Here is a 13,539-nt window from a genome sequence, read left to right as displayed (position 1 = left end):
CCTGGATTTTCCACAACGTTTCTAGGACAATGTTTTGTGGGCAGATGAAACACAAGTTGAACTTTTTGGCTGAAATGCACACTGCTATGTTTGGAGGGAAAAGGGCACTGCACACCAACACCAAAACCTCATCCGATCTGTGAAACACGGTGGAAAGAGCATCATGGTTTGGGGCTGGACAGCTTGCAATCGTTTAGGGAATGATAAATTCAAAATTGTATCAAGATATTTTACAGGAGAATGTCAGAGTCTGTCACTTGATGCTTAATCGAAGTTAGATGATGCAACAAGAAAATGATCCGAAACTCAAGAATAAATCAACAACAGAATGGTTTAAAAAGAAGAAAATTCGTGTTTTTGGAATGACTGAGTCAGAGTCCAGAGCATAACCCAATTAAGATGTTGTGGCATAAACAAACAGTTTTATATGGAGGAGTGGGTTAAAATTCCTCCTCGCCATTGTGTAAATCTGATCAGCAGCAGCAACAGGAAGTGTTTAGTGGAGGTTATTGCTGCTAAAGGAGATTTCTGCCAGTTATTAAATGCAAGGGTGCGCATAGTTTTTCCAGCCTGGACTGTGAATGATTAAACAATGTATTCAATAAAGATATGAAAAGTACAATTGTTTGTGTGTGACTAGTTTTGGTAGATTGTGTTTGTCAATTAATGTGACTTTGACGATCAGACCACATTTTATGAATTATTAATGCAGAAAACCAGGTAATTGCAAAGGATTCCCCAAATTTTCCTTGCAACTGTATGTGTACCTAGATACCACCTTGAGATTCATTGTCTTGTGGGCATTCTCAATAAATCCATAGAATAATAACCATAACAAAATCAGTGAAAGACCACACCAATCTGGGAGCTCAACCAGTGTGCAAAAGACAACAAGCTGCAAACACAAAAGAGAAGTAATAATAAATAACCGATCACTATCGAGAACATGAGAGGACAAATCCTTGAAAGTGAGTCTGTAAGTTGTAGGAATATCTCAAGGATGAGCCAAGTGAAGTTTGGATCAGGAGTCTGATGGCTGAGGGCTAATAACTGTTCCTGAATCTGGTGGTACAAGTTCTGAGGCTCCTTGCTGATGGCATCAATGAGAAGCGAGCACCTCCTAGATGGTGGGGGTTTGTGCTGATGAATGTTGCTTTCCTGCAGCAGTGCTCATATAGATGTGCTCAATGGTAGAAGGGCTTTACCCATGGTAGACTGGGCTATATCCACTACTTTTTGTAGGATTTTCAGTTCAAGGGCATTGGTATTTCCACACCAGGCTGTGATACATCCAGTCAATTTCCACTGCAAATCTATAGAAGTTTGTCAGAGTTCTAGATGCCATGCGGAATCGTCGCAAAATCCTAAGGAAGTGGAGGAGCTGCTGTGCTTTTTTCATAATTGCACTTGCATACTGAGCCCTTACAGAGCTTACACTAGGAAACAAGCAAATTGCTTGAGAATTATAAAGAAGCCAGGAAAGAACTCAAAGGGAATTAGTAGAGGCCATGAGAAGTCTTGACAAGTAGGATTAAAGCAAATCCCAAAGCGTTCTATACATTATATTCAGGGCAAGAGAATAACTAGGCAGTAGATGGGGCAATGATAGGATAAAGGAGGAAACATGCTTGGAGGAGGAACATGTGGGTGAATGTCTAAGTGAGTACTTTGCATCAGTATTTAGGAGAAGAATGTGGAGGACAGGCTGTTCAGGAGTGTGCTAATTAGTGAGGGCATTTTGAGAAGTGGAGGTATATTGGGTCCCTTAAGTCCTCAGGGCCTGCTGGGATAATACCCTAGTTTATTGAGAAAGGCAAGTAATGAGATTGCTGGGGCGATGACCAAAATATTTTTGTGCTCTCTAGCCTTGGGCAAGATCCTGGAGGGCTGTTTTTCCATTATACAAAAAGAGAAATGGTGATAATCCTGAACTATTGATCAGTGAGTGTTAGGTCAGTGGTAGGATCGTTACTCAGGTGGATTGTTAGGGATAGGATTTATGACAATTTGAAAAAACCTTTGTGTAATTAGAGACAGTAAGCATGGCTTGGTTCTCAGCAAGTTGTGTCTTACTAATTTGAGTTTTTCAAAGAGATGACAGGTGGTTGGTGAAGGTAGAGCTGTGGATGTTGTCCACGTAGATTTTAGTACAGCGCTTGGCAAAGTTATCATGGTGGCTCATCCAGAAGACTGGACCATGGTGTTCTGCAGGGTTCCATACTGGAACATCTGTTTATGACATGACCTGAATGAAAATGTATCTGGGTGAGTTAATGTGATGGTGTTGTGGATAGCGTAGAGACTGGCAAAGGGTACCGCGGGATATAGATCAGTTGCAGATCTGGGTGAAGAAATGGCATATGGAGTTTAACGTGGCCAAATGTGAAGTGTTATATTTCAGGAAATCAAATGTAAAGAGACAGTATACTGTTAATGGCAAGAATCATAAGTGTTATTGGGAAGAGGGTTTTTGGGGTTCAAGTTCATATTTTCCTGAAAGTGGCTATGCAGGTAGCTTGGGTGGTAAAGAAGGCTTATGGCATGCTTGTCTTTATTAGTCAATGAAATGAATTCAGAGGTTGGGAATATGTGTTGCAGCTTTATAAAACTCTAGTCAGGACTTAGTTGGAATATTCCATTCAGTACTGATTGCCCCTTTATAGGAAGAACGTAGATACTTTAGAGATGGTGCAGAATAGATATACCAGGATACTACTTGGATTAGAGGGCATATAGTATGAAGAGAGGCTGGGCGAACTTCGGTTATTTTCTCTGGAGTGGCAGAGGCTGAGGAATATTTGATGAAGGTTTATGAAATTATGACAGATATAGATGGAATAGAGAGCAAGTACAGTATATTCTTCCCAAGGTTGAAATGTCTAATGAGATTTAGGTGAGAAGGGGTAAGTTATTTTTAGAGAGAATGGTGGGTACCTGGAATATGCTGCCAGGGCTGATGGTGACAATGGTAAATATGACAGACACATGAATGCGCAGAACATGAAAGTATATGGACATTGTGCTGGCACAAGAGTTTAGTTTAGCATTTGATTAGGAATTTAATCTGTTTGGCACAGCATTTTGGGCTGAATGGTCACATGTTCTGTACTGTTCTTTGTTCTATAGCTTAAGGATCTGTTTTCATCTTTGGAGTAATAAGTTTTTAACTGAGTAAGTTGTTTAAATAATCTATATGTCTATTTAAAAAAATCTGTTTTTTGCACTCATCTTTCTGATCTTAATGAGTTTACATGCTTCTTATCTGCATTCTCCTCTGTAGCAAACAAAGGTTGCCTTCCCACTATTTGGACATTATTCATTGCTTATTTTTGAATGTCCATTAATAGGAAACAAGGAATAAATATTAATTTAGATATTTATCTTTGAGATCAAAGATTTATATAATTTCAATTCGGATTTATAAATCATTGTATGAAATATTTATGTTCTTATTGTTTGATCAATTTATTTTGAGTTTGCATTGATCTATTTCAGTATTGCTGCACCTGTTCTTTGGTATTTTATCAGTACAATAATATTTGATTTTCTGTTTAAATGTTGAAATATATTAATGTTTCTATGTGCATTCAACTTATTGGGTTTGATCTGTTGTCACATTTTGGTCATAGTTTTTGTCATCATTTTTTTCGTTCTTATTTCCCTTTCTGGGACTGTCACGTGTCCCTAACCACGAAAAAAGACACAAGAGCCTGCAGATGCTGTAATCTGGAATATTGAACAAACTGCTGGAGGAATTCTGTGGGTCATGCAGCATCCATGGAGCAGAAGGATAATCAGCGTTTTTTAGCCAAGACCCTGTAGGAGCAAAGTGAATAATGTAATCACTTTTTAGAAGGCACCAAAAGTAAGGAAGTATAAATTTGAAGTAGGCCGGAAGGGGCTGCAGTGTTGTGAAGTGGTTAGCACAGGCAGCTGCCTGTAAGGAGTATGTACATTCTCCCTGTGACCATGTGAGTTTCCTCCAGGTGCTCTGGTTTCCTCCCACATTCCAAAGACCTATCAGTTGATAGATTAATTGGTCATTGATTTGGTTAGGGCTAAATCGGGGGTTGCTGGGGTGGCATGGCTCAAAGGGCCGGATAATAATCTACCGTTCAATACTTTGCAATTAAAAGTGACTATTTATGGATTAAGCAACTTAGTTAAGCATGTAGTTATAAAAAATGTAATAACATATCTATTTAGATGTTACTTATTTGTTAATGTCTTCATTAAGAATTTGAAAGATCTCATTCTTCGTCTCCTGGTGAAAAGGGTTACTAAATACAGGTTTCCCCCGCTATCTGAAGGTAGAGCGTTCCTATGAAACCGTTTGTAAGCCGAAATGTCGCAAAGTGAAGATGCAATTACCATTTATTAATATGGGAAAAATTTGTGAGCGTTCCCAGACCCAAAAATAGCCTACAAACTCATGCCAAGTAACACATAAAATCTAAAATAACAGCAATGTATAGTAAAAGCAGGAATGATATGATGGATACACAGCCTATATAAAGTAGAAATACTTTCCTGCAATCATTGCAGCACTGTCTAGCGTAGTGAAAATCTCACTACTAGCATAGTGGAAGTAGTGTCAGCGGAAGCAGTCTCATATCAAATATCACAAAAAAATACGCAGCCTATATAAAGTAGAAATAATATGTACAGTGTAGTTTCACTTACTGGAATCGGGAAGACAGCAAGCACACTGATTGTTAGGCTGAGTGCTCCGAGGTTGGGGTGAACGGAACACAATGGGAAGTTTTCTTATCAACACCTTTAAATGCCTTCGGATTTTCTGAATGGTACACTAGTAGAGGCTTAAGGACAGCATCACTAGGGGCGTTAATCATCGGCATTAGGGTAAACAGGCCTTCGATACCTTGTGTCCCTTAGCCTGCTTTTCTTCTATCGAAATAAATGTCTTGCTTGGCAATTTTTGCTTTGAACTTTTCGGCAGCTTCCGTATCAGCCGAAGCACTCTCTCCAGTAAATGTTGAACTATGAAGCTGCCCTTGCCTCAGAAACCGATCAAACCACCCATGACTACCTTTAAATTTCACTATCGCACCACTCATCGCCATCGTCCAGTGCTTTCTGTTTCAGCTTATTAAAAGGACTGACTGATTTCTCCTTAAGTATAAGATAACGGAACACCACGCTTTGTACACCTATCAATCCACTCAAGCAATAGACTTTCCATTTTATCCATCATTGGATGCCGACTTAAAGAGACCACTTTGCTACAAGCAGAACCAACAGTAACATTGGCACCTTTCAAGATTCTTTTTTTCTGTGTATAAATGCAAATATTATGCATGTTCAATGTGCAGACAATGTCCTTACTTCGTTCACCACAATTGAAATGCTGAATTATGTCTAGTTTTACACTAAGTGTAACACCCTTATGAGCTCTCTTAGGCTTTTCCGATACCTTAGAACTCATCTTGCTAACGGATGCACAAAATAAATTGAGATAATACACAGATGCTCACAGGCACGTGTTTAAGCTGTGGCAGCTAGAATGCAGTTCCGGGGGAGGAGCTTGGCTGCTCGGGGCGCGTGCTGCCTTTTTTCATAAAAGCGAAAACTCTTCGGTTAGCGAAAACAGGTAACTAATGTAGCTCTTTTGTAGCAGTGAGGTGTTGTAAAGCAGATGTTCGAAAAACGGGGGCCAACTGGATAGAAAGTAATTCAGTAAGTGAGAGAAGAAGAAAGAAACACCACCAGTGTACAATCCAAAGAAGTAAAAATAATGGAACAAAAGGAAATCTAAGGAAACAGAGGGACTTATTAGGGGCCAAAAGTATTACCTATGTGTGGGGTTGGAAGATATGGTGGCAATTCATAATGAGCATTTGTAATTACCTTTCCAAAGGGTGGGGACGGTGCTGCTATTGTTGAGTAAATATGAAATATTGGGAGGGGAAACATAGCATCAGTCTCCTTAAAATACTTATCATTATCTTGGCATTAGATTTCCATCAATTAATTCAAAACAATGGGCATTTAAAGGTTTTTCTAATTAAAGTTTATTAGTAGTTAGACTCAGATTAAATGTGGCCCAAACTGTGCTAGATAAATTCAAAGTACTTTCATGTCACCATTTACAACCCTGAGAGTCATCTTCCTACAGGTATATTCAGCAAATCTATAGAATAGTAACTATAACAGGATTGTTGAAAGAACAACCAGAATGCAGAGGGCAACAAACTGCAAATACAAATATAAATAAATAGCAATAAATAAATGAGAGCGTCAGGTGCTGAGATAGAGTCCTTAAAGTGAGACTGGTAGCTTTGGGAACTCAAAGATAGGCAGGTGAGTGTAGTTATCCACTTTCATTCAAGAGTCTGATGTTTGAGAGGTAGTAACTATTCCTGAGCCTGGTGGCGTGAATCCTGAGGCTCTTTTATCTTCTACCTGATGGCAGCAGCAAGAAAAGAGAATGGCCTGGTTGGTGGCAATCTCTGATGATGGATGTTGCTTTCCTACAACAGCATTTCATGTTGATGTGCTCGGTGGTTGGGAGGGCTTTACCCATGACGTACTGGGCTGAATTTACTCCCTTTTGTAGGATTTTCCATTCAAAGGCATTGGTGTTTCCATACCAGGCTGTAATGTAGCCAGTCAATAAACTCTCCACTACACATCTATAAAAGTTTGTCAATGTTTCAGATGCCATTCTAAACGTCCATAGACTTCTAAGGAAGTTAAAGAAGCAAAAGAGAATTGCTGAGGTTCTACATTTTTCTGGTCTAGAGGTGTGGGTGCCAATGATGTGGGCAAAATAGAACCCATTCTAATCATTGGTATAAACCTGCGTGTACAAAAGCACAGTCATAGAGTTAAACAGCATGGAAATGGGCTTTGTGGTACAACTTGTCCATTCCAACTAAGTTTAGCTGAGTTGATCCTACTTGCATGTGGCTGTGGACCCTAGGCTGGGAACCCCTGCTCTAAAACGTTTCTGTTCATATACCATATAACTGGCAACCACCTGTGTTTAGGTATACCTTTAACATGCTTCTGCTCTTTTAGGTTTCCAGTAACTGCAGAAATTTTTGAAGAATTCTATACAAAAGACTTTTACTTCAAGCCAACAGGCTTTTTCCCCCCAAAGTTAAGCCATCTCTCCTGCCCCGATAACACTTGGATCTTGGGATCTAATTACCAGCTATTATCAACCAGCGAATTTGGCAACTGTCTAGTGTTCATCGCTTGGTTTACAGGTAGTCCCCGAGTTACCAATGTCTGACTTACAGACAGCTCGTACTTACGAGCCGAGGAAGGAGAATGCTGTCCGCCATTTGAAGTTGGATCGCGACGCCGTCTGCCATTTTAAGTCATTGCTGTTGACACTGTGTTGAGTGTGTAACTTTGTATTTGGCTTAAATTTTACTTAGCAAGATTCACCCTGACACCGCCCCCCCCCCCCCCCCCCCCCCCCCGTTCTGGTCGGCTGGTGGCACAGTGAGATTAGCGATGGGCTGGAGAACAGAGGTTCCCAAGTTCGATCCAGTGACAGACTGCTCCTGTGCTGGATTGATGTCGATCCAGTGACTCCTGTACCATCCGTGCTGGGTTGATGTCGAGCTCACAACTCGACCTCGTAAAAAAGACTCTGCCACCTCCAGTTTAAATTCCCACGTGGAATATTGTGGAGGATCAAATACCCAAACCCAGCACAGCCCCCACTTTTCCCATTTAACCTTTTTCAGTGCGGTGGAGTTTAGGACCTAAGGAATTCAGTGTGGTGGTCCTTAGGACCCAGTGGACCTCGGGAGCTGCCGCCCGCAGTGTTTCTGTTCCATTGACGGGAAGCGAGTTTGGAAAGAGGTGAAATGTCATCGGTCATTGGAAAAAATATTAGGCTACAGTCGATCAATGATCGGAACAATTTTAAAGGATAAAGTGAGAATAATGGAGCATGTGAAAGGCCCTGCCCAGATGAAAGCAACAGTTATTACTAAGCAAGCAGTGGTTTAATTATTGGAATACATACGTTTCTTAAGAGTTTTATATGGATAGAAAGGTAAAATATATACTATATACTCACAGACAAACATTTGACTAACTGACGCTAAATAATACTGGATATATTTGCATACAAATCAGACTTAAAGAGGGACTCAGGAATGGAACTCGTCCTTAACCCGGGGACTGTCTGTATTTTGAATTATGTTGAATTTTGAATGCTAATTACCAACTTTTTTGCCAATAAAAACAAATTCAAACTTCATTGTTCAGACTGAAAATTGTCATAAAAAGGTGCCGAAAATTGCATATTTGTAAATTGTTAGTGCGTCTTAACTACAGGATGATTTGTCCAACTGCAGACTTCTGAAACTGTTAAAATAGAAGCCAATAGATATTTGAGATGAGCTATATCAGTTTGTACTAAAAGCACTCATTCACATTATCTACTTGTTAATACATTGGTTTGCTAAACTGTTACTATTATTCACTGTTATTAATATATTATTGTTATTATTCACCTCCGGGTCCAATGTATAATTCTCCGTAACTTCCTCCACCTCCAACGGGATCCCACTATCAAGCACATCTTTCCCTCCCCCCCCCCCCCACTGCTTTCCGCAGGGATCGCTCCCTATGCGACTCCCTTGTCCACTCGTTCCCCCCCCCCCCCCCATCCCTTCCCACCGATCTCCCACCTGGCACTTATCCTTGCAAGCGGAACAAGTGCTACACCTGCCCTTACACTTCCTCCCTCACCACCATTCAGGGCCCCAGACAGTCCTTCCAGGTGAGGCGACACTTCACCTGTGAGTCGGCTGGTGTGGTATACTGCGTCCGGTGCTCCCGATGTGGCCTTTTATATATTGGTGAAACACGGCGCAGACTGGGAGACCATTTCGCTGAACACCTACGCTCGATCCGTCAGAGAAAGCAGGATCTCCCAGTGGCCACACATTTTAATTCCACATCTCATTCCCATTCTGATATGTCTATCCATGGCCTCCTCTACTGTCAAGATGAAGCCACACTCAGGTTGGAGGAACAACACCTTATATACCGGCTGGGTAGCCTCCAACCTGATGGCATGAACATTGACTTCTCTAACTTCCGTTAATGCCCCTCCTCCCCTTCTTACCCCAATCCCTGATATATTTAGTTTTTTTACCCCCTCCTTTTTTTTTCCTCTTTCTGCCCATCACTCTGCCTGTTCTCCATCTCCCTCTGGTGCTCCTTTCCCCCTTTCTTTCTCCCTAGGCCTCCCGTCCCATGATCCTTTCCCTTCTCTAGCTCTGTATCCCTTTTGCCAATCACCTTTCCGGCTCTCAGCTTCACCCCACCTCTTCTGGTCTTCTCCTATCATTTTGCATTTTCCCCTCCCCCTCCTACTTTCAAATCTCTTACTATCTTTCCTTTCAGTTAGTCCTGTCGAAGGGTCTCGGCCCGAAGCGCTTCTCCCTTTAGATGCTGCCTAATCTGCTGTGTTCCACCAGTATATTGTGTGTGTTGCTTGAATTTCCAGCATCTGCAGATTTCCTCATGTTTGTTATTCACAACTGTTTTTGGGGCTGTTAGTTTTCAGAAAAATTTGAGAATCTTTAGGCAGGGTTTAGATTATTTATAATTTTGGTATTCCAGTAGAATTTCCATAGATCAAATTTGAGATGTTTTGATTCAGTTATACGAGTTTTGCAATAGTACTGAGAGGGTAAAATAATTATCATTGCACAGTCTGATACTCCAGGTACTAAATGTGGATTGCCAAAGAATAATCCAGGAAATATCACAGTTTTTCTATTTGCCTAACACATTTGGAGCAAGAGATCAGCTGATTTTGAAGTTATTGATTGCTCTGGTTTCTATAGCAAAACATCTCTTTGCATAATCACTGAGCACTCCTGTAACACTTGATTAATTTTCTATGAATTAGGTTGAAACCCGTGAGGACGAGGAGCAAAATGTCAAATTGACAGAAATTTTAGAGTTACTGGTTGCTGCTGGATACTTCAGAGCAAGGATTAAGGGACTATCACCATTTGACAAGGTACAGATAATCAATGTATTTCCTATAACCCCTTTGTATAAAGAATGACCAGCTTCCATTCAGTTTTTGTCAGTTCTGCAGTGGCTCATAAGACCAATGTGGGAGCAGTAGATTCCTCACAGATAGAGAAAAGAAGTTTAGACTTATCCTACCTGCCGGCACATGGATTGTAACCCTAAATTTCTGACTCGTCCATGTGCCTATCTGAATGCCTCTTAAATGTTGTTGTTGTATTTGCTTCTAATGCTAGCTTGCCAACCTCAATGAAGAGATCAAAACTACATTATACCAAGTGTGGTTTGGTATAGTAAGACTTGGCTATGTTCACACCACATCCTCTAGGGCAGCATTCCTGATTTACTTCCTATTATTTCCTATGCCGGCATATCACCTTTCATTTACAAGGGTAGCAGATTCTTCTGTATGCATTATTTTTTGTTCTCTCCATTTAACCCTTGATCTGGGACATTAAGATGCATGGGATGCATTGTCACTTTGTAGATTGGATTCAAAGTTGGCTTGGCCATAGATGATGTGGCCAAGATGAAGAAGTGTTGTTATACTGAAAGATCTCTGACCAGCGGTGTTCCATAGGTATCAATGTGGGGCGTAACAAATGAGGCAGCAATATCCACAGACTATTCATCTAAACCATTAATATAGATTGCAAATAGTTTAAATCTAAACACTGATCTCTTGCATCATATTTGTTATTGTAGATCAGTAAACTTAGTTAAAATATGGCTTGTATAGGCCAAGAAATTGAACCACAGCAAAAGTTGGGAGGTTAAGATCTAACTTAGACCATAAAACATAGGAGGAGAATTAGGCCATTTGGCCCGTCAAGTCTGCTCCACCATTCAATCATGGCTGATCCTTTTTTTCCCCTCCTCAGTTCCACGCTCCAGCATTCTCCCCATAACATTTAATGCCATGTACAATCAAGAAGCTATCAAGCTCTGCCTTAAATACAACCAACAACCAGGTCTCCTCAGCTGCCTGTGGTAATGAAGCACACAAATACACCACCCTCCAGCAAAAGAAATTTCTTTGCATCTCTGTTTTAAATGGACACCCCTCTATCTTGAGGTTGTGCCCTCTTGTCCTAGTCTCCCCCACCATGGGAGACATTCTTTCCATATGTACTCTTGTCTAGGCCTTTCAATGTTTGAAATGTTTCAATGAGATACCCCCTCATCCTTCTAAACGTCAGTGAGTGCAGACTCACTGACATTATCTATCCATAGCTATCAAACGTTCCTCGTATAATAACCCTTTTGTTCCTAGAATCATCCTTGTGAACCTCCTCTGATCCCTCTCCAATGCTAGCACATCTTATCTTAGATGAGGAGCTCAAAACTGTTCACAGTACTCAAGGTGAGGCCTTACCAGTCCCTTATAAAGCATCACAAACCTGCTCTAGTTTTCTAGACCTCTTGAGATGAATGCTTTTTTTTAGCATGTGGCACCAGACAGTCAGTCATTCTTCTCTGGTGCGTGGTGTTAGGATTGGTCTCCTGTCGGATTAACCGGGTCACAATATGAATGTTCCTGACTCGACCCTTGTGTTTTTTACGAGGCTGAGTGGCTAGCTCGATGCTCAACCCAGCACGGGTGGAAAACGTGCTCGGGGGTGGCCTGACTTGAATTCGAACTCGGGAGCCTTCGCTCCGGAGTCCAGCGCTGATGCCATTGCGCCACCAGCCGACCAATCTTTTGTATTTCTCTTCCTCACCACTGACTCAACCTGCAAGTTAACCTTTAGAGTGTTCTGCACAAGGAACATAGAACAAAGGACATAGAAATCCACAGCACATTACAGGCCCTTCGGCCCACAATGTTGTACCGATCATGTAACCTACTCTAGAGACTGCCTAGAATTTCCCTAGTGCATAGCCCTCTATTTTTCTAAGCTCCATGTAGCTATCTGAGAGGATCTTAAAAGACCCTATTGTATCTGCTTCCACCACCACCCTCAGCAGTGTATTCTACACACCTACCACTCTCTGTGTGAAAATCTTGCCTCTGACATCCTGTCAGTGCCTATTTCCAAGCACCTGAAAACTATGCCCCCTCACATTAGTCATTTAAGCACTGGGAAAAAGCCTCTGACTATCCACACAACCAATGCCTCTCATCATCTTGTACATCTCTATCAGGTCACCTCTCATCCTCCATTGTTCCAAGGAGAAATGTCCAAGTACAGTCAATCTATTTTCATCAGGTATGCCCTCCAGTCCAGGCAACTTCCTTGCAACTCTCCTCTACACTCTCTCTATAGTATCCACATCCTTCTTGTAGTAACGTGACCAGAACTGATCACAGTACTCCAAGTGGCGTACTCCAAAAGTCTCTTTGCATAAAAATACAGTTGGCCCTCCTTATCCACAAGGGATTGGTTCCGGGACCCCTCGCGGATACCAAAATTCGCGGATGCTCAAGTCCCTTATTCAGTCTGTCTCAATGCAGTGGATCTAAGGACCCAGTGGAACCCCAGACCTTAATTAACCTATCTCAGTGCAGTGGACATTAGGACCCAACGGCAGAGGTCTGAATCCGCAGTGTTTCTGTTCACAAAAGTAATCACGATAACAATTGAAAATAAAGCGAAAATAATAAAACGATTGGAAAGAGGTGAAGCGCCATTGGTCATTGGAAAAGTGTTAGGCTACGTCGGGTCAACAATAGGAACAATTTTAAAGGATAAAGTGAGAAAGGCTCTGCCCCAATGAAAGCTACAATTATTACTAAGCAACGCGATGATCCTCCACATCAACCCGGCACGGTGGACAGTGCGCCCTGGAGCGGTCTGTCCTGAGTCCAGAGAACTTCCGTTCCCAAGCCCGGCACTAAAACATACGTTCTTAAGTGTTTTATATGCATGGAAAGGTAAGATATATACTATATACGAAGACAAACATTTGACTAATGGACGCTAAATAATACCAGATGTACTTGTTCTGACTTCTGATTTTTTTCGATCCCGATCCACGATAACCCACATACATCCTCCCGTATACTTTAAATCATCTCTAGATTACTTATAATACCTAATACAATGTAAATGCTATGTAAAATAGTTGTTATATTGCATTGTTTAGGGAATAATGACAAGGAAAAAAGTCTGTACATGCTCAAACGACAATTGCTGGAAGGCACTTCTGGGTTTTTGCGATTTGCGGTTGGTTGAACTTGCGGATAAGGAGGGCCGACTGTAAGTAGTTCTAACTCCGACCCCTATGGGACACCACTAGTCACTGGCAGCCAACCAGAAAAGGATCTTTCTATTCCCACTCACTGCCTCCTACCGATCAGCCAATGCTCTAACCATACCAGTAACTTTCCTTTAAAACCATGGACTCCTAACTTGGTAAGCAGCCTCACGTGTAGCACCTTGTCAAAGGCCTTCTGAAAGTCCGAATATACAACAACCACTGCATCCCCTTTATCTATCTCACTTGTAATCTCAGATTCCAACAGGTTCATCAGACAAGATGAAGGAAACCATGCTGACTTTG

The 13,539-nt window shown here is 41.4% G+C and overlaps 1 protein-coding gene across 2 annotated transcripts in view; it reads left to right on the top strand.

The window, feature by feature from the left end:
- The window catches only part of ccdc93 (coiled-coil domain containing 93), a 79,022-nt gene that overhangs the window by 1,997 nt on the left and 63,486 nt on the right, over positions 1-13,539 (top strand). For both annotated transcript variants that reach the window (XM_059966311.1, XM_059966310.1), the window contains exon 2: positions 9,908-10,021. In XM_059966311.1, the coding sequence (XP_059822294.1) occupies positions 9,908-10,021 (114 nt within the window). The remainder of the gene's footprint in view (positions 1-9,907; positions 10,022-13,539) is intronic.

This window comes from Hypanus sabinus, chromosome 4 (genome assembly GCF_030144855.1).
Source record: "Hypanus sabinus isolate sHypSab1 chromosome 4, sHypSab1.hap1, whole genome shotgun sequence".
Lineage (NCBI taxonomy): Eukaryota > Metazoa > Chordata > Chondrichthyes > Myliobatiformes > Dasyatidae > Hypanus > Hypanus sabinus.
Note: the sequence above shows the minus strand (reverse complement) of the source record. Positions and strands in the feature narration are given on the sequence as shown.